Raw genomic sequence first — 22,311 nt, 5'->3', positions numbered from 1 at the left:
ATCTCAAACAAATTGATCACTACACTAATCACATGATCATTTTTAAACTTTTTTTTGTAAGGCCAAGTGTATGTTTGTGAGTGATTTTACAATTGTTAAAATCATTTTTGTCATAGTCATAATTTCTCTGTAACACACTTTTACTTATTCAAAAATATAAACTATTTGATTTTTCATTTTTAAATACAATTTTTATATTATCAATATTGGTTTTGAATTATTGAAAATGTTTTAGAACTATTTTAAAAATGCAAAAGTGATTTTAACTATTTTTCAAATCACTCCTAAACATTCTCTAGGAGTATTAATGCAACTGTTTAAAATTTAAAGATATTTAAAACGAGTATAATAGTTTGTGTTCATATCTATCATTCAGTGTATTTTTTAAACTTCTTGAAAGTTCAAGGGTATTTTTTAAACTTCTTAAAAGTTCAAAGGTATTTTTGAAAATAAATACTAACAGTTTCCATCCAAAATAAACGGTAATGGTACTTTTGAACTGTTCTTTAAAGTTTAAAGGTATTTTTTAAACTCTTGAAACTTCAAATGTATTTTTGACATAAATTACAAAGTTTAGAGGGATTTTGTATAATTTAACCCAAAAAATTATTATTATTGTTATTATTATTTAGCTTTACTTTTTTTTTCTTTAGATAGCACTGCAGTTTCCGGCACTCCCACACTTCCGCCTGCTAATTTTTTATTGTCGCCCAAATCCGCTTCTGTTCCGCCGTTCTGGGGTCGCCGCCGCCGTCGATCTTCGCCGGAGATCTATTGCAGTAACTATCGCCGGAATCTACATCTTCTTCTTCTTTTTCCTCCACCGAATTCCTCATCTGGACTGTTCTGTAAGTGGAGTTTCTTCTTCATATTTTTTTTCACACTTAATTTCTCTTCCATTCTCCTTCTTGAGCTTCTGCTTCGTCAAATTTCAAAGTTAAATACCTTCCATGCTCCAATGTTTTTCATATCTTTTGCCCCAATAAAATTTACATGGCTCGTACTTGAGGGAAAAATTTGAGTTGCGCTTCATTAATGTGTAGAAAATCAATGGTCGTCTTTTTAATTGTTTGTCTGTGTTGGAACCAGTCTTGCAGTTGGATATGCATTAATTCAGCTGGGTAGCGAGCGTTTTGATATTCTCACATGGCTTTGCCCACCAGATGTTTGAGAAAATGCCAACTTGTATTTTGGGTTCTTTCTATTTGTAAACAAAATTAATGATACACGTTTCATTAAAATCTTCAGTCCATTATCATTTTTGTTGATTCGATATATTAAGAAAGCCAGATGTGTGGTTCTTAATCTTTGATAAAAATTGAATATTACTTTGTTGCAGCATCATTGTTATCTTGGCTGATTTTTGCATTTGCTTGTTTCAGATTTATATAAAATCATCAACTTGAATTGGAATTCATTCTTGTTCAGAGAATTTTGGTTGCAATTTTCCTTGCTGGGTTATCTGAGTTGAGTTATCACAGCTTATGTAATCATTTCTAGGGAAAACTTTAGGAAAGATGAATGCTTTAGTACCAGGCAGGTTATTTCTGTTTGCTGGAGAGTCGTTTCCCTTCCATAAGTTACCGCAAGTTTGTCGATCGACTTTGTTTCACAGTGGTGTGTTTTGTCTTAACAAGGCTGAGCTGAACCATGGACCCCTTACTCTTGCCAGCCTTGGGTTCAAAAGTGAGTTTCAGAAGACAGGCAAGAGCAAAGTGAATAATAAAGTTACCGAGTTGGATTCTCCACAGGATATCTCGAAAAGTAGAGTAAAGATTGTACGGAACAATGAAAAGAAGGTTGTTGGAGCGAGAAATTTGGTAGAAACACAGATGGCTCCATTTGCTGCCAAGTCATTTTCTGAGCTTGGTCTGGCAGATTCATTGATAGAGAGGTTAGAGAGTGAAGGATTCACAGTTCCTACTGACATTCAATCTGCATCAATTCCCACCATTTTGAAAAAACATGATGTTGTCATTCAATCTTACACGGGTTCTGGGAAAACATTGGCATATGTTCTTCCCATCCTTTCAGAAATAGGTCCGTTTAAGAATACAGTTTCGAGTTACAATGATGATCCTGGAAAGAAAAAGGAGATAGAAGCAGTTATTGTAGCTCCATCAAGGGAGTTGGGAATGCAAATTGTGAGAGAGGTTGAGAAGATATTAGGACCTGCAAATCGAAAAGTAGTTCAGCAGCTTGTTGGAGGTGCGAACCGATCAAGACAGGAGGAAGCTTTAAAGAAAAACAAACCTGCCATTGTGGTTGGGACACCAGGAAGGATTGCAGAGATTAGTGCAGCAGGGAAGCTTCACACCCATGGTTGTAGCTTCTTGATCTTAGATGAGGTAGACGAACTACTTTCCTTTAATTTCCGGGAAGACATGCATCGTATATTGGAACATGTTGGAAGAAGATCAGGTGCCAATTCACCAGGATCAGAAAACACTCAAGCAAGAAGGGCAGAGCGACGGTTAGTCATGGTGTCTGCAACAGTGCCATTCTCCGTAGTAAGGGCAGCTAAAAGCTGGGGGTGTGACCCTCTTCTTGTCAAGGCCAACAAGGTTGCCCCCCTCGAATCAGTTCCTCTCTCGGGACCTGTTAATCTGAGAGTGCCTTCTTCTGGATCAACGTTGAATTCAACTTTGCAGAGTAAAACTGCCATTGACACTCTACCTCCCTCTTTAAAACACTACTATTGTACATCAAGGTTGCAGCATAAGGTTGATGTGTTAAGACGATGCATTCATGCACTTGATGCGAAATTCGTGATGGTTTTCATGAACCACACAAAGCAACTAAGGGACGTCGTCTTCAAGTTAAAGGCTCGTGGGATAACTGCGGCAGAGCTACATGGGGATCTGGGAAAACTTGCAAGATCAACTACGTTGAAAAGTTTCAAGAATGGTGAATTGAGAGTTTTAGTGACCAATGAATTATCAGCTAGGGGTTTGGACATTGCTGAATGCGATCTTGTAGTCAATCTGGATCTGCCTACAGATTCAATTCACTATGCACATCGAGCTGGCCGGACGGGTCGGCTCGGAAGGATGGGAACAGTGGTGAGTATTTGTGAGGAGCCAGAAGTGTTTGTGGTGAAGAAACTGCAGAAACAACTTGGTGTGCCCATTTTAGCCTGTGATTTTAACGAGGGAAAGCTTGTTGTGAATGAAGGAGAGAAAATATAGAAGCACAATAGAAATTATGTATGTTCGATTGGAAGCACTTTTCAAAATTCTTTATGTTTGGTTAGGGAAAATATTTTATATAAAAAGTGCTTCATTTAGAATTATAGCTCTCAGAAGTTATCTCGAATTCGATCTAAATTATGGGTATATTCATGATTTGGCATATGATCTCTCGACCCCTTTTAACTTAACCTTGTATGCTTTAATTTCTGCTACGTTGAACTAAAAAAAACAAAATTGCAGTAGAGTGTTAATGCAACGTTTTTAAGCCATTTTCTAATTTTCAAACATGTATAATTATACATTATTTTAATTTTTTGTACTGGTTAAAATACTTTTTTTTTCACACATGTATGCTTGTACATAACAAAAATACCTTTTTGTTTTTTTTCAGAAAAAATTATGGGTCATTTTTAAAAATAGAAAAATAAAATAAAATATTTACAAAATATAATAAAATTTTAAAACTAACCATTTATAGCGTCTATCATTGATAGTTCTAAAATTTTACTATATCTGTAAATATTTTTCGACAGTTTTACCATTTAAAATAATTTTTCAAAAATTATTTAATAATTATATCTATTTTTAATGACATTATTTTAAATAACAAAACTGCTAAAAATATTTACAACTAATAGCAAAATATCACAATCAATCTGTGATAGATAGCGATAGACTACTACCTGTGTCTATTACAAACAACTATTATTTTCTATGGCAATCTATCACAAATAGACTGTGATATTTTACTATTATTTGTAAATATTTTGGTTCATTTTTCTATATTTGAAAACAACCCTTTTTTAATCTTTAGTAAACTATTTTGAGATTATTAATTGTATAAGAAAAATATGGTTCTATTTCTTTAAAAAAAATTATGAATAATTTTAAATTTCATGATTTTTTTTTTAAAGTTACTCTATAAACTTAAGTGATGATTTACATGTACTTTCTCAATTAAGATCGGAAGTTTGATCCTCCATCTTGCAATTGTCATACTAAAATAAAAATCTATATATTATATATCAATGTATTTAAAATTATAATTCTATGAATGTTAAAATATAAGTTTGGTGCCTAAATTTTTTAAACGTTGACTAGTAAGTCCTTGATAAAGTTTGTAATACTAATTTTGATACAGGACTACTAAAGATCAAATTCTTGGTTAAGACAATCAGAATCTGCGTTTTTAAGACAAAGAAACAAGGAAACTTGGACCAAGATAAATAAAAATACGATTGTATCAGAATCTGCTACTCATATGTTGAATTGAAAGAGAAATAAATCAAAATATATATACAACTAAAATAGAAAAGATACTAGACTACACAAGAATGAAAATATAACACAACCATAAAATCACAACTGTCCATAGAAATGATTGTATGAGCGTTTAAAATTGCATGGATCACGAGGGAACAGAAACAATGTTTATACCTTTTTCTTCCTCAACATTAAACAAATGTCCCAGCTCGTGATCTAATTGAAATCCTAACAAATCATAATCCCTTTTTTTTTTTTTTTTTGAGACTGATTACTCTATATTAAGAATATAATCAATATACAATACAGTTACAAATTTATTTTATTATAAAATGAAATACAACGCAATATATTATGTACAATATACATGAATATTAAAACCGACAAAACTTTACTCTTGAATGAATCATCAATAAAACTTGCCTTTGGCAAGTAGAATTTATCCACATGAGGCTAAATCCATTATCCTTTCCCCTTCTGTTTCTTTGCCACCATGCAAAGTGGCCACGACTCTATCTTTTATCCCTTTGTTGAGATCTTATTTGATAATAATTTCATTTTTAGCTTTTAGATTTTGAAAAGGGTGTTTAGTTCTCACAATTTCTAGAAAAATATTTAAATTTTTAAGTCAAATTCAAAAGAAAATAGAAATTGCTAAAAATTACGTTTTTAGTTTTCAATACTTGACTTAGATTTTGAAAATAGTATAGTAAATAGTGGTAAAAAGTCTAACTTTAAAAAGTCAAAATGATTATCAAACAAGACTTGGATCATTCTATTTTCTATGAATTAGGATCTAATGGATATCTATCACAAATAGATATCATGTTGGAGTTGAGTCTTTCAACGGTGGAGTATCGTCATAATCTGCAACAATTTCACGGAAGTTAAAGTGATATTAGTGAACTAAGCAAGAAAAATGCACTCATTTTTCTCGAAAACAAGAAGTTCTAAAGAAACCAGCAACTTATGTTTGATGAAAAAAATGAATGCCGAATACAGGACAGGAAAACAGTTGTTGTCAAGTTCTAAATGAAGGCATAGTTCTCTGCAAAATGCTATTGTAAATCTTAGCAAAACGTATTTTTCACTTCTCAGGCAACAAGAACGGTAGGAATTGTCTTCAATGAAATTTGGTAGGATGAAGTTGAATAGTGAACTCCATAAGCTATATGATATTGAGTATATTAAGAAGCAAATATAGACTAAGTTCCATCAAATGAATCCATTCTCTCCATGAACACAGCTAGTTGCGCGATTTCATGCCACAGTAATAAATTTGAGTGAAAATCATAGTAACAAACTTTTATAGGAAAGGGTTGATAAAAGGAGGAGGAAGAGAGTAAAAATGGATTAACTTAAATCGAGAAAGATAGTTATAAAACACAACCTTAAAAAGCACGGAAATAATTATGCTCAATAAAATCTTCATCATATAAAATTTTCCACCATAGCATTAGATCACTACATTGTAGCTTTCTTGCAAAGGATGTCCACTGACATTCGAAATATACTAGCCATTGCATTATTACTGGTGAGATTTGAGTTTTTTCATATTTACTTAAATTAGATTTAATTTTCAATTTCTTTCATTAAGTTAAATATTAAGGCCCCATTTGGTAACCATTTCGTTTTTTGTTTTTGGCTTTTGAAAATTAAGCCTATTTCCTTCCCGTTTTTTACAATGATTTGCATCTTTCTTAAGTACAAAGGTTGAATTTTTAGCCAAATACCAAAAACAAAAACAAGTTCTTAAAAGCTACTTTTTCACTTTTCAAAATTTGGCTTGGTTTTTTAAACTACCGGTAAAAAATAGATAACAATAAAAGAAATTTGAAGGTGGAAGTTGTGTCTAAAGGCTTAATTTTCAAAAACAAAAAATCAAAAACCAAATGGTTACCAAACGGGGCCTAAATTTTCAGTTTACTGTCGTTTAAGTTTCAATTGTAAACATCTACCATTAATGTTTTGAAGTTTTGGAGTTTTAAATTGGTAGATCTTTAGTAGTCCTATACAAGTGTGTACTTTGATATGAAGTTTGTAATACTAATTTTTGAATCATTTCAATTAGAATTTCTTTCATCTATTGGATTTCACTCTCTCTATGTTCAACGAGCATTTATTATGATTATTGGTTCTGCAATATCTTTATCTATCTTTCATTTTTCCTCGACAATTGTGAAGGAAGAAATAATATGTCCAAAGGTTATGAGATCTCAATGATGGAGAGAAAAAGTTACCTGAAGAAGCAGGGAGATTATATTTTCGCTTTAGGAACATGGAAGCTTCCGTATCTTTTTTATGACACAAGACTCGTACCAATGTCTGGGAATCGTTAAATTGAAGACTGCCATTATTACTACATGGATCCAATTCAGTAGAAATTTTCCCACTTGAACTTATCAGTAATTGGATAATAGTTTCAGTCTGCAGAAAAATTTAACAATTTGAAAACGCGGCCCACACTATAAGGAACTTATCATATAAACTTGACCAATAAGATAAACTAACCGGAAGTGAATATAATCCCAATATTTCTTCAGCAAATTTTGCTTCCTTCTCAACAAGAGTACGGGGAAGACCTTCTCCATCAGCTACAAAAAAGTCCTGGAATTGACAGATGCAAGAGCAATATTGTCGGAATCTTTTATCACAAACCACAAGTTCATACAGCCATTTTTCCCCACTTACAAGCAAAGTTACGGCCTTACATCTTACAGGAATTCTAAATCGCAAACTACAACTAGAAAAGTAAATTTAACTTGGTGCACATACCTTCAATATACCAAGATCTTCCTTAATGAGAACAATATCTGAATCAGAAAATGCACGTGAAGGGCCTCCACTAAGCATCACCCATGTGAAGGCTTCCTGGAAAACAATACATTTCAGGAGGAAAGAGTGAAAGGTAGTTTTTCCTTTTCTTTTCTTCTCTCTCTCTCTCTCTCTCTTTTTTTGGGGGGGGGGGGGGGAAGAGAAACAATAATAATATCATTGATACGATGAAATTATACAGGAAATATTGCCCATGTCCTCGGAATTACAAAAGAATGTTTCAACTATAATTTCATTGATTGGATGAAATTACAGAGCGGTAATAGATAGAACTAGCATCAGCGTACCATTGATGCTCGACAAATGCTTAATACCACAAGATCCCTAAGAGTATCATCGATCATGCCACATACATTATTCAGGACCTGTAAGAGACACCTTAGATTAATACAACCCACAAATGAAAATTATAAAGAAATATACAATACACATACACACATATGCACGACATAAACTGACCAAAATATCACATTTAGCGAGTGAGAGCTTACAACATCAAGATGCATGAGAAAGCCTTCTAATCGAGCAGCCTCAACATTGCCACGATACAAGTATGAGAGGAACTCATCTTTGAGATCCGAGAAAATAACTCTTATGCCTGGAAAGTAGAATTTGAACTAAAGTGTCATCTTTCAAGTATGAGAGGAACTCAGTCAGAGAGGAAAATGCTGTAAAAATATGGATTTTGATATAACCATTCTACAGTCATCTTTCAATACAGTTTAAAAATAAACCAAAAATAGAAGTGTCAAAAGGACTTCATCCTGATCCAAACAAAATGAGAAATTTCAGGAGATAAACTAAACCACTTGTGAATAACAATTAGCTATATCCTTCCCAGTTCGTTTATGGAGGATGCTTAGATTGAGAATACGGAAATCAGAAAATGCATCTCTTAGGGTCAACAAACTATATGTTTAATATATCTTAATCTCACTAACTGCATAAATTTTCAAGACACCATAAAACTGATTGCTAGACTTGACCGATGTACAGTTTTAGCAACTCACCAGTAAAGTCACAGAACTTGCTGATAGATTTTGCGATGAAACTCTTAATGTTGTTGAAAGTGGTGGCAAACAACTCGTTAGCTTCGTCACTGCAAGTACCAATACCACCATTTGCAGTCGTAGAAACCTCTACCCGGGCTGAATGGATGATATTATAGATATTGTCATCAAGTGTACACATAAAGAATCATTTTGAGGTTAATTGAAATTAAATGAAGCAGAGACAATATGTTGGAAAATTACTAAGCCCCCGTTTGGTAACCATTTGGTTTTTTATTTTTGTTTTTGAAAATTTAGTCTATTTCATCCACATTTCTTACATTGATTTGCATATTTCTTAAGTACAATTGTTGAATTCTTAACCTTAATTTTCAAAAACAAAAAAATAAAATAAAATGTTTACCAAACGGAACCTAAGGCTAATAACTTTGATAACAACCGTTCTAAAATTATTATAGGCATAACAAATGAAACTGCTTCAATTCAAGAAGGTGTCCAGATGTCGTTTCTCTCGTTGTGAACATGAATCAAAATTGGAGGGAGCATCTTACTAGTGGATGGAAAATATAACTAACTCTAACACACACCACAACCATGGCCATAAATTCACTGGAGATTGCAATGAGAATTTGGTAATGTTCTCCAAGAGCCTCTCTGTTACTGCCTTGGTCTCCTCTTCTAACTTCCAATATGTTTTCATTTTAGTCTTGTGGTACGGAGATGAACATTGAGATGCCTACCGGAATAATGGATGGGTTGTAATTTAGGATGGTCAACAGCCGACGAGCATCAAACACCCGTCAGAGAAGATTAAAAGAAGGAAGTAGGAAAAGGAGGGGAGAGATAAAGAAGAGAAGAGAGAGAAAAGGAAAAAGCCATATAATCCAAAACAACAATAATAAATTAGTGAAAATCTCCACCTGGTTCGCAGTTCTTCCAACAAACATATCACATTTTATCTCCACAATTATCCTTGGACATCCTTTCAAGAATGGGAAGCAAACTCTTCGACTCGACCTTGTTAAGGCTTTTTTTATGGAACTTATGGCTGGGGAGAAATCAAAGAACCCTTAATGGTACTGAAACTGCTTAGGTTTATTTGCTTAGCAATGTTCTCTTAATGGCTCTTTATTGATGTAAAATGTCCTTCCTTTTCTGATTAGCCTTACAATACCTCTTGGCCAAATGGATATCCTTTTTGTAACTCCATTTCCAGGCACTTGGGTTTTCACTTTTTACCCTTTCTCTTTTGTGATATTTCATACACCAATGAAATATATGTTTCCTTGCAATTCTTTTCTTTTAAAAAAAAAAAAAAAAAGAAAAAGAAAAAAGAAAATGCCCCTTTCGAAATCTTAAGAACCAAATAGACACTAAACTCAAACATCACAGACAAAAAGTGTATTTTGCACAAAATTTTAATATCGACTTGGAAGGAACGAAGCATAAACTACATATTCATCCCTCTCTAAGTAGACTCCAGCTACATCTTACGCTAGGTCTCTCACACTTTCTCCACACATTTCTCAATATATAGTACAAACAAACACTTCTATTTTAATGAAAAAGAAAATTAAAACGAAATCAAAATCCGAAAGCTAAACATGAACCCATCTTTAAGAAGTGCAAAATGAATTCAAATCACTAGTTTCTGTCTTTTATCAATCATTAATCTTATGCCTATTGAACGCAAAAATCAAGTGAAATACACATATTGTACCCTGTTTATGCTTAGTCGATCCTCCAAGAAGTGCCCAAGATTTTCCTATTCCATCCTCCAGTGTTCCAATATGTTTTTGAATATACTGCATGAAGAGAAAAGAGACGTAACACAAAATAAGACTAACAATTGGCAATGTCATTAAGAATGCATGTTTACACCACCAATTGGCAGTGCATGTTCTCCATTAGCTTTAAGCATCACTTACACCAAGGGTATTCAATTTTATACAAAGCTTTGATATTGTCAAGCCATTCAATTTTCTTGTCACATGCTCGTCTAAATGACATTCAGGCAACTTTTTCTTTCCTGTTGTAGTAGTCTCCACAAAACGAGTCAATGGAGGTACTGGTGGATACAAACAATTCTTCTCAACTGTAATGAAAAGATAATATGATCAAATCACCAATAACTTAACCGTGCATGACCTTGATCTTCTAACTCCCTGAAGGAAAGGATTACATGAAAGCACTAGTTATACATACACTTGTTTAAGATAATATTTAACAAATGTATAAATATATATGTTCGTGTGCGTTAGCGTGATTGCAATTTGCTATCAACCCATATTCTTCCTAATTCCAGAATTCATAGCTTACCTAACTGGTTGAGCAGACCAGATAAATAGCCATCCAAGCTGTGGTAGACAATGGACAGGAGAGCTTGCAAATGTGTGATGTCCATCGGGAGGTTCAGGTCAAAAAACTGATCAACAGTCTGCAAGTTTTCCATTATAATTCCATAATATTAAAAAAACTTTATTAAGCTAACCCTCAGTAGTAAATTCAAAAGGAAAAGAAAAGGTAGCTACAAGCAAACTAATACTACACCAGTTGCATATGGTATTGATTATTTGAGAAGAACGCAGGAGAAACCAACAAGAATGACCACTAACACCTTAGACAAATTTCCAGGTAGAATATAAGCCCTAGTGCTCAAAATTTATCAATCAGTATATGAAACAATATCTCTATAAATAGTTCATTCACTCCCCAATTTCAAATACTTTTGTACCAAAGTATCATTACAATTTATAGGAACAGACCAAAATTCTTGTCCTTAGGACATAACAAAAGTAATTTTTTTTGGAAAGGATATGGAAAATTCTTGTCTTTAGGACATAACAAAAGCAATTTTTTTTGGAAAGGATACGGAACTTTTCATTAAGGGAATGAAAAGAGACTAATGCTCACAACACAATAATATAAATAAAGAAGACAAAAAGAGCAAAGAAATAGCGAGTTATAAAACTAGATAAATCCAGACAACTCAATGAGTAAACTAAAAAAAGGAATAACTGAAGTAATTATCTTTACAGTAATAATACCTCCTCAATTATTCTAAAAACTTCAATAACTGATGCTGCCAAATTTTGCTGAAATGATATCGGCTCCCAATCCTTCACTTCCCAAAAAAAATATTAGTTAAGAGGTATGAATGCAACGTAAAAAGATATATAAATCTAATGTGATAATTCTATTCTTTGTCCAGTTGTTTAAATCCATATAAGAAGAGATAATATATAGATATTTTGTTAATCATAATTGAACTCAGCAACTAAAAACTCAAAAACCAATTTGAAACAACCTAGCCATTTTTATTTCTATTTTTTCCTCAGTTTGTTTGGTTCCAATTATTTTATTTTAAGGTTAAAATTGTTTTTTATTTTAGATTTTTTTATCTTCATTTTTTATTCCTATATTACAAAGATTGTTATGCATGTGACGTGTTAAAATCAAGTTGCAATACAAATTGTCAAGAATGTGTGGATCATGATTGGACAAGATAAGTTGACATTGATCCGACGTCCCCTTCATCTTAGAAAAAAGTCAATGAACAAATAGTTAAACTCAACTATGTTCTTGCAAAGAAATAGTTGGTGGATATCCTCACCAAGCCTTTACCATGACCTATCTTATAAATTTGAATGACAAGTTCGGATTATATGATATGCTCATCTTCAACGTTAGGACATTCTTACAAATAACAAATTAGAAAGATATCTTTCTTTTATCTTTGTAATCTTCTAGACCTAAAGTTTAAGATTTTGTTTAGGGTAGATTATATTACCTTTCTTTGAGGCCTTACACATGACGTATTATTGGTGGTAAATAATGAGATATTGGAAATTTTCACTATCTTTTACATATTTTTTTTTAAAAAAATGCCAAGCTACTGCTTTCACTCAGACAAATATCATATTACATACTGCTAAATTCTTCAACCAGAAAAATCACTCTGCAAAAAACTGACCTCTAACTTGAAAGCACGTCCAGTCCATTCAGAGGTTTGTTCCAGCTGATCGATCATCCAGTCAAGAATTATAGGCTTGGCAATTTGTACAATCTGCCAAAAGACGGAGGAATAAACAAATAGCTTACATGTGTGATGTAGTATGCATCTACAAGTACATACAACGCTAAACATGGATGTAACACAGCCGTTAATGAAGAGATGAAGAGTCCAATCAATTTCATATATACAAATCAGAAGATTATAGCCTAAGAAATACAAAGATACCAAGAGCTTCCGAATGGAAATAAGCAATGGTAAAATATTTTATAAGGAAAGAAGATATCGTAAAAGTAAATGAAATTAAGACTCCAAAAAAATAATGAGATGGGTAAAATGTTTGGAGAGAGAAAGAGTCATCTTACTAAAATAAGCCCCACCCCATTTTTGTTACTCGCACGCTGCCACTGCCACCATCACAACCCCCATACCCTCATAAGCAATTTTCTTATTTGGATTGAGAAAAGATAAAATGCTCACCCCTCCCTTGCATTCAAATCTCAAACGTATGCTTTTACACTCACTGATATGAGTGGAGAGAGAGGTGAGGCAATGCCATGATGACATGGGTGAAAGGTGCGGCAAGGGTGCGGTGACAAAAGTGGGGAAGGGAAGCAAAGCATTGATGAGAGGTGGCGACAGAAGCAAAAGAGAATATTTTTATATTATTGCCACGTCATCCTAAAAATATTGTAAAATATGTAATAAAATGGGCAAACAAAGAAGAAAAAGAGCACAAAAGAGAGTAGAGAGAGATTAGAGAGTAAAATGTTTCTTTATAAGTTGAATTACATGTACAAAAGATCTCTACAAACCCCTATTTATGAGGCTGCCAAGTGAACATGGATACGTGGCTATGGGAGTTTATGAACATCTACTAATTACAATATTCATAATAAAATAGCTATTTTTCCTCGACATCAGTAAAATCAGTTAAAAAATGTCCTGTCATATTTCTGTTGAAATGCCTTACTAAAAATTAAAATCAAAGTCTTATTTGGAACAGTTTCAAAGCCTAGGGATTAAATTGTATGATTTCAGAAGTTAAGAGACTAAAGGCAACTATTGTAAGACCTCATGAACTAAAAAGGTATTGCTCCCAAGCTTTGGTTCTTTAGTTTGTGGTTTGATTATGTTGGTGGTTTTTTCTTGGGTTTTTCATTGTCTGCGAGGAGTTATTGTTCTTTCGTTCCTTTTCTGGGGTTTTAATTATTATTATTATTTTCTTTACTTGCTGTATATTTACCTGTTGAAATAAACAGCGCCTAAGAAATATAGATTACAAACAGAAGAGACAACACGAATATAATACATGACACACCCACACATGATTGTGTTCACTAAATTAGTACATGGATACCATATGAAAAAAGATCAAATATGGATGCATAAGATGCATAGATGTAAGGTAAATTGTTATAAATGACAAAACTATTGAAGATATTTACAAATATAGCAAAATGTCAAAGCTGATAGGCTGTACATTTTGCTGTATTTGAAAATATTTTGGTTCATTTTACTATATTTGAAAACAACCCTATATATAATCTACAAACATGACGATGGAACAAAACCTCACACTAGATAGTATCTAATCAAAACCATAATTCAACATATTGGACAAGAGGTGAAAACTTATTCAAAATGTGATCCATAAAAGTTACAATTAAGTAGTTTCAACAATGCGCTACTTCAAATAGGACAGAGAGTTGTAACATGATCCAAATTGATATGCATAATCTTCTTAACAATGGAAGGATAATTGACTACGTTCTCTTGAGTTCAAAATGACCACAAGCAAACAAAATAAAAGATTCAAATACAAGCATTACACAACCAAATGTGACAGAGTAAAAAGGGAAAAAATGGGCTGACCGGATAATGCTCAAGGTCTTCCTTGAGAAGGGGACTTAATCTACTTTCTTTGGAAGCAGAAGTAAACAGATGAGTTAGGTCACGATCTAAGGAATAAGCAGCTGGAAGCACTGACCTTACATCATCAGAAAGATTTGATACTTCCTTTAAGAATGGCTTCTGCAATTTGATGAAATAAATACCCAGAATAAGTAAAAAAGAAAAATAAAATAAAATAAAAAATAAAAAAGAAGAAAGAAGAAAACAGCATCGGCAAAACACTAAATTTTACAGAAGGAATTAACGAAACAAACCAATTTTTCTCCATAAAATTGGTGCAATAGCATGGCTGCAATTATCCCAGAATCAGGACATAATTGACGTAACACTGGGAAGAATACAGTAATTTCTTTCTCAGCAACCAATCGTAGTCTATTGGCAAGCAGAGCCAGAGGGTGTGTAGTCTCTTTGGATTCAGAATTTACACTATTCTCTACCTAACCAAATAAGCAGATTAAAATCATTGAGAACACTATAATGTATAGTAGTGAAAAAATGCTTTCTCACTTCATCATATCAGGATACTGTCTTTGTCATATCCAATGAGACTTACTGCTTTGTAAGCAGCTTCAATGGACCTCTCAACATAGGTTCTGAGTTTTCTAGCTCCACTCGCTTTCAAACCATCCAATCTTGTTAACTGAAGAAAATTATTGACGAATAAGATTCAAAAGAATGAGTAAAAAGGACAATTTTATAATGCTTTCCCTATCCTTTCCCTTAATATCAGTCTAGTTGTAAAGTCGAGGAAAATGGAGGAGGAAAACCCTCTTCCCTTAAACGAGGGATATTATTATGCCAAACAGTCATAGTTGCAGTCTCCAAAAAAGGAGTTTTCTACAGTGATTTCGTCTATAACTTTCTAATATCTATGGAAAGGTAGCTTCCTTTCAAAATAAACAAATAAATATCACATGCCTGATTAGTCCCAATTTGAACATTTAAAAAACATGAAATTCACACCATCTGGAAACTAAACCCTGCTGCCCTCAAAAGTATTATTTTAATTCCGATTGATATAAAACAAAATTAAAATAAATTGAAATGCATACCTAATAACTTTTTGTTTCTTTACCTAACAAATGATCTATGAGGAATAACTATACTTGTTTCCCATCAGAAAGCCTAATTTCATTAGGATAAAGTGAAAAGTGCAAAAGGAATACAGAAAACGTCCAACAAAAGAGAACCCAGACTTGGGACTAACTGTACAAAATATGAATGCAATTCAAAAGGACAAGGCCTAAAGGATAACTACAAAAATGAATCTAGTAAAAACGCTCACTGAAACGCATTAAATCTAATAAGAGAACACATTTCTTTTCTAGATCTCTTGAACCCCTCACAAGCTCTCCTATTCCTTCGTAACCAAATCCCTCAAACAATAGCAAAGAACGCACCACACCAGATGATAGAAAAAACAAGCTATTTGAAGCAACTACCATCGATAAAAAGAATAAGCTGGTCAGATGAGCTCAATTTTCGTTTTTGTTCATTATAATACGTGATTAAAAGAAATTGAAACAATCCTCAAACTTAATTATGCAAGCACCAGCAGGTTCCTAAAATTTTGCTAATTCAGTTGGCAACATTATAACTAAAGCTTGCAACGTCACTTTGCTAGCTCTTTTTCCTCTTTTGATGGGTCTATGGATTTGGTTTTGTCTATTGCTTTTTTTTATTAGTGCAAAGATAAGCGCCTATTTAATCTTTTCAGCTTGTCTTATTTAGTCTTCAGTTGGAAATGTTTCTTGTAATAGCCTATTGGCTTCTGGGGTATCCATATTTCATTAATCAATAAAATGTTTCTTATTCCAAAACAAAATTATAACTAAAGCTAGTTTAAAAATTCCATATACCATCAGGAAATTATTACCTCCAATCCCTTAATGCCCTCATCATAACATGATAAACAAGCAAAACTCCACATGACTAAACAATTCAGGTATGTTATACTCAGAACTCTGAAGTCTTTGTTTTAAGAAGTAAGGGGTTTGCCATTATAATTTTTCATCTTACTCGCAAGAGAATTTTTGTCTTTGTAGATATTAGTAACTTCCCAATCATCAATGAATTTTTTTTTTTTTTTTTTTTTTTTGCTAAATAGTAAAAATAATTAGGAGACTGGATTTTTCCTGTTGAATTTATGCTGGGAGCAAATTACCTTCGAGACATGAACTGGCTAAAATGTAATTTTATGAAAACATAAAGAAGCACAAAATATCTACAAAATAAATATCTATTCAAGTACAATGGGGAATTACCACCTACCTTTACAGTATCACCATCATAAGAAGTAATAACTCCAACGGTGGACAATACGCTCACCACTTTGCCAAAGTAAGAAGGTTTCTGATTTAAAAGAAAAATGCTAAATTAGTATAGAGAAACGATACGGGTATGTAGAACATTTAGGGACGTGATAACTGAAAGAAATATGAGGGCAATGATACACTTGAAATAATAATGGAGGTATGATGATTTCGGGATCTTACATTAAGAAACCTGGGTAATCTAAAAGATATTTATGGGGCTAACAGGATATCAGAGGGAAAAAGATAATTAATAATTGAAATTCACCTTAAGGAAATGCAAATGATAGGCTTGTAGTTTAATGTCACACCAACTGCTAATTAAGAAGAAGACGGCCTCTGCCAAACTTAACTTCATTTCATTGCCATTGCATGTAATTGAACATGATGGGCTTTGCAAATATTGTTCCTCCTTCCCATCATCATTTTTAGATGATGCAATTTTCTGTAACTCAATAATAGCATCGTCCAAGAATGAAATTTCATCTGTCTTGACAAACTTCAATAGGAAAAATTAAATTAGATGAAATACAGCAAAAAATATTTTCCTAAACATATAGCTAAATCCTTTTTTTGCCTAATAACTAGACGATAAGACATATTTCATTTCTGTGGGACATATAATATTAGTATAGAACACAAGATCTTCCACTCTGATTCCATGTTGAGTCACTTCTAAAGTCAAAAGTTTAAATTAATACTTTGGCATGTTAATTTTTTATTCATGCTCTAAACATCTTCGACCAAAATATCTCAACATGAACCATGAACCATTGAAGAAAAATGGAACTTCTACTGACATGTAAAGAAATCTTATGCAATCAGGAAGAAAAAATAATGAAAATATTGTGCCTGCAGGTATGCAACAAAAAAGAATAGGTTTTCTAGTAGAAATAATCAACAATGGCTCGAGGATAAAAGAAACAATTACATGGCATGTCTGACCTATCCTACCATAACAAAAAGTTATTACAGTGAAAAATCATTAACAAAAAAATTAATTTAAATTTTCAATTTGTTGACGTAGGATTCAATTGTGCAGTTTGTTATAAGAAAATGAGCCATCTAATCACTTCAAAGAGTACCTGCTGGAAAAGAACCCACCCATGGATCACACTGTGTACTTCCGAAGTAATTCCTAAAACAGGCCAAGTCAATTTTACAAGGACGAGACTGTCATCCACTTCCTGTACCAAGGAAAGAAACTAATCATCATATGTTATGAGCCTCAATTAACAACACATGCAAAATCAACTCAAACAAAAATTAGAAGAAAAACGTACCATAATGGGATGGTTGTCATTAATAGCACCAAGTATGCCAAAAAGCAATTTCTCATATAATCTGATGTTAAAGTGATATGCAGCAACGGCTGACAATTTTGACAGTACTCGTGCAATACCCGACAAAATTTTAGCACGCTCAGATGGAACCATATTGATATCCCATTCCTACCATGTTCAAAAATGAAATAATTCAGATTCTTTTGTAAGATTGATCATAGAGGAAATTTTGAAAACTCTAAAGCTAGCCACTCTAAACTAGCATTAAATACTCTGTATTGGATTAAAGTAAACAAAAAGAAATGCAACCTTGGTACTTCTGATCTTCATAAGAGAGCTTTCACAGATTCGACGTTCAGATGCCACGAGATTAGCAGAGAAACAGAATTCTTCCAAAATATTGACCTATAGATGCAGGTCGTAGATACCAAACTTTATAGTTAAAGAAAGGAGAAGAGATTTTATGTCTATATCAAACTGTACTCACATTCCTACTCTTACATGATACCTCATCGTTTTAAGAAAATTTACAATCAACTGGTGTAACTTCCAACCCCATTCAGTTAATCAAAAATAATAATAAACAACCACATTTAGTTAATTTATTTTACAATTTTTTCAAAATTGTACACTCTTACGTGTAAGGAGTTTTTTTTTTCATTTTTTCTTTTTGTACAAGTACTTTGAAGAAATCCACACCAATGCTACCCATTACATAATATCAAATCACATATACTTCCTTCAACACTGTAATGTCATGACACAGACCACAACTGTGATCTGAAATGCTTTTATCTAACCTCAGAATCCAATACAAAATCCTTCAGCCATCTGTTCTAGTAACAGCCTTGATTAATTCAACATACAGTTCAAATTAGCCAACATCTATGGCATAAAAGTTTTTCAACTAAAAAACCGAAAAAGAAAGGATCTATTATGCACATCTCTAGTGCTGGACAAGCATTAGTCATAAAACTGCAGTTACTATAAGCCCTTCACTTTATTGCCACCGAATCAACATCTCATAGTTGCAGGCCCCAACAGATATGTCAATCTCAACGGAAGTATCAAGGTTTTCAGAGTTTCAAGAGCCCAAGTCTGGACTACAACCTAAGGAAGGTGTAAAGACCTAGATTGGAAGGTTATTCACTTCTCCGTTTTTGAATATATGGTTTCCAATATATGTTATATACATACACGGTTTCTTTTTTCTCAGAAGGTATCCATAATTGAGCCTCTACAGCTGTGTGGTCATAAGGCACCCAAGATAATACAATTGGTTGCTCCCTACTAGATGTGTGTGGTCCAAAATTAGAAACAGCAATGCCTAAAAAAGAACTAGAGAGCTTTTGAGCAATTTTAACTACGGTAAGAAATGCAAAGATTTTCTCCTTCAATTGTCCATAGTTGATTACCTGTCTGAGCTTCCACTGGATATAAGATTTCTCACTAGGAAAATCTGATCTGAAAACACCATGCAAAAGGGCCAACAAAATTTGAGGAACATTAATTTGCCCCCAGTTTCTCCTTGCAGCCAATTCCATTAACCGTTTCCTCATGCATGCATCAGCAATTGCTGAAATCTGGTCAAATGATATAAATACCGAGTTAAGATCAGCTATTGGCCAAGTTAATGAGGGGAAGAGATACGAGAGAGGAAGGGGAACAGGGAGGACAGGGAACATCTATTAATATATTTATCCTGCTTTATGAGCCATTCCAGGCCAGCATGTGACAAGACAATTGCATTCACTATTTACCATGCAATATCGGCGTGTCATCTATACATGTATAATAAACAACTATATGGCATAAGCTATGAGTTAGAAAAGAGAAACCATATGCTTTACCTCAGAAACATCAACATATATGAATTAGAAAACTTCTGTTAACCTCTTGAGAACAGAAAATATGTCCCTATATGCAGCAAAATGGCTCTAATTATAATTTATTTAATGGATTGTAAAGTTTAAGACACATGACCTCAATGTAAAAAGGAAATTGCTATAAGATCATTTTAGAGAATGAATCTATGCCTTGCCTGCATCTGGTTGTGGACAGCGTGAAGCAAATTCAAATGTCTTTCAAAATTTTCTGATTGAACATCTACTTCATCCCTTGTACTTTTCATCCCTGCACTATGTTTAATAACATTTTCTTTCTTTTTGTCCTCAAATGAATAGATTTCGATCCTGGTTATAGAGAGAGAGAGAGAACACATAAATGATAAAGAAGACCTCTACATTTTATGCTCCCAACCACTTTCAGAAAAAGAAAACAAGAAAGAGACATGAACACATATTCATGTTGAGGTTTTCCGGAAAGGAACGGTAAAATCTGGCAAGTATAAGCAGGAAAAAAATAAAATAAAATAAATAAAACACTAAAACAGCATTCCCATAAGAAGAGAGCGCACCTGGAAAATGCCATTGATGCTAGCAAGACTATATATGCTGTTTCATTCAAGTCATCATCTGCCAATCCTTTAATCATCATAAAACCATGAATCAATTTCAATTTTCAATATAACTGATGGGAGAAGGGAAAGCTTTGGAATATTGTTTTGGATAACTTTCTTTTTATATGAAACAAGCATTTCCTTATCAAAAGAAAATTACAAAAGAGAGGAGATGAGATATCCCACCTTGGGATATTGTTTTGGAAAATTATACAGAAAGAAAATGTAACCAGAACCAAAACGACTAGCAGATAGTTCCCTTTCATGGATAAACATGAAAGGTTAATCATGTCAGTTTCTGAAACATTCTGAAACGAAACCTCGTTTTAATAGAAGAATAAAAGCACCAAATACCTGTATACAATTTCGGTAGTCCTAAAGCCGGAACTTCGAGATCTTTCCCAAGTTTCGAAGGTGTGACTGTTGTTTCATTAGATCGAGGACCACAGTCATCACTAGAGCTTGCAATATTGTCATCAAATGAAGACTCAAGCGACCTAGATGAACATGACATGTCACTACTACAGGACCTTTCAACCATAATAGGTGGTGGTGCACGGCTAGGAGGTGCTCCAGAAAAATCTGGATGAGAATGTAGAAAATAAGAAGTCTGGAATCGAGATTGTCTCTGCATTCATAAATCAAATTAGTAAGTAATACAAACATACGTACAAACTTTCTATCAATTCTAATGAAATAAAATTTCCTGAAACAAAGTCACTACACTACTAATTACAGTTAAATCTTCGTGAAGAAAAACACGCACAAAATCGAAATCTTTTTGGTAAAACTTGAAAGTCAAATTTGTCGAAGTCGCACCTTCCTAGGTATATGATCAACTACCCAAACAAAGTAAAGACGCCGATAGTCACTCTGGCGCACAGAAAATAAATGCGTCGTTAAATGCAACGGAGATAGTCCGGAAGAAAAATGTTTGCTAATCGTCATATAAAAAAACGAAATCACCAGAAACTTCGGCGGAGCTTAAGTTTCAATCCAGCATTTTCAGATAGTGCATAAACTAAACATTCCGCTTCAGAATCTAAATTGCTCGGAGCATTAGCACGATATATTTTCTTTCGATAGAACAACAACGCAGCGGAATGTTAATCGCAAAGAAAATACAAATTCAAATAACTTCTCACAAGCATATTCTTACTATAATCGGGTAAGAAGATTCATGTAGTTTCATCTTAGCTGCTGTAGAAATGTCGATAACTCCACCTAAACAAGAAAATAACAACGAAATTAAATTCATCACAAGTGTTCGCAGTTACGCTATTCGGTCAACTAAAAAACAGAGACCGCACTTAAAAAAATGGAAAACAGCCAACACTCCACCACAGAACAGTTGACACAAACATTCCAATCCCAAACAAGGAAGTCGAATCCACTCCATTGAAAAACAAAACTAAAAGAACCGAAAAACGAATTCCAGCTTCGTTCCGAGTGTTAGCTATAGATTAAGCTACAAATTCGATACCATATCTTTCACTCAAACCAAGCTAAAGAGATTACAAGAACTACCACTCATCTCTCACACACGAGGAGGCAGAATTACCGGATTTAATGCACTCCAAAACATAGCTAGCACTGAGAGAGTCAAGGTCGACAGCGGAGAGATTAGTGATAGGACCGGCCGGAGTCCTCAACTCTCTGATCAAACCCGAGGACAGCAAGAATGCCAACAGCTTTTGCCGGTCACGACGGTACCGCTGCAACAGAGAACTCGACCCCATCGCCGACCAGCACGATGGAATGCAAGAAGATTAAGAAGAAACGGTAAAGAATCAGAGATGGAAGCAAAGCAAAGCTTCTTTAAGGAGCGCGAAAAAATGGATTGTAATGTATAACGGCCTTTGTAATAGAAGTCGAAGATTTCACATTTCGTTATTCCGATTTTGCCCTTGAGAGTTTCGTGAATTACGTAATATGCCATTGGAAACTATTATTTTAGTGACGGTCAGCGCCTAGTGAGGTCAACTTCTTCTATTTTATTTTTTTATTGTTATTATTATTATTTTGGGAACGTT

General features: G+C 33.6%; 2 protein-coding genes across 5 annotated transcripts; one reads left to right on the top strand and one right to left on the bottom strand.

The window, feature by feature from the left end:
- Positions 1 to 645: 645 nt before the first annotated feature.
- Positions 646 to 3,364, top strand: LOC120091849 (DEAD-box ATP-dependent RNA helicase 47, mitochondrial). Its single transcript, XM_039050000.1, has 2 exons — positions 646 to 848; positions 1,383 to 3,364. The coding sequence occupies exon 2, from the start codon at positions 1,518 to 1,520 to the stop codon at positions 3,186 to 3,188; it is 1,671 nt and encodes a 556-aa protein (XP_038905928.1). The 5' UTR covers positions 646 to 848; positions 1,383 to 1,517; the 3' UTR covers positions 3,189 to 3,364.
- A 1,389-nt stretch (positions 3,365 to 4,753) lies between these two features.
- Positions 4,754 to 22,125, bottom strand: LOC120089873 (protein unc-13 homolog). Of its 4 annotated transcripts, none has more exons than XM_039047296.1 (26): positions 21,840 to 22,125; positions 21,438 to 21,502; positions 20,633 to 20,906; positions 20,237 to 20,303; positions 19,862 to 20,012; positions 19,236 to 19,403; positions 18,130 to 18,225; positions 17,821 to 17,988; positions 17,623 to 17,724; positions 16,806 to 16,982; positions 16,497 to 16,577; positions 14,779 to 14,865; positions 14,480 to 14,662; positions 14,187 to 14,345; positions 12,273 to 12,365; positions 11,347 to 11,418; positions 10,619 to 10,736; positions 10,228 to 10,394; positions 10,020 to 10,104; positions 8,300 to 8,437; positions 7,781 to 7,887; positions 7,577 to 7,654; positions 7,230 to 7,325; positions 6,966 to 7,061; positions 6,695 to 6,881; positions 4,754 to 5,321 (listed from the first exon to the last, which is right to left on the bottom strand). In XM_039047296.1, exons 1-26 carry the CDS (start codon positions 22,015 to 22,017, stop codon positions 5,278 to 5,280), a joined length of 3,237 nt encoding a protein of 1,078 aa, XP_038903224.1. In that variant the 5' UTR covers positions 22,018 to 22,125; the 3' UTR covers positions 4,754 to 5,277. The 4 variants fall into 4 exon arrangements, with proteins under 4 accessions (XP_038903224.1, XP_038903226.1, XP_038903223.1 ...); XM_039047295.1 differs by having other exon boundaries at positions 4,958 to 5,321; positions 16,806 to 17,036; XM_039047298.1 differs by lacking the exons at positions 21,438 to 21,502; positions 21,840 to 22,125 and adding an exon at positions 21,098 to 21,323 and having other exon boundaries at positions 16,806 to 17,036.
- Positions 22,126 to 22,311: the final 186 nt, after the last annotated feature.

The sequence above is a fragment of the Benincasa hispida genome, chromosome 11, assembly GCF_009727055.1.
Source record: "Benincasa hispida cultivar B227 chromosome 11, ASM972705v1, whole genome shotgun sequence".
In the NCBI taxonomy this organism is placed as follows: Eukaryota; Viridiplantae; Streptophyta; class Magnoliopsida; order Cucurbitales; family Cucurbitaceae; genus Benincasa; species Benincasa hispida.
This window is presented reverse-complemented; position numbering and strand designations above follow the sequence as displayed.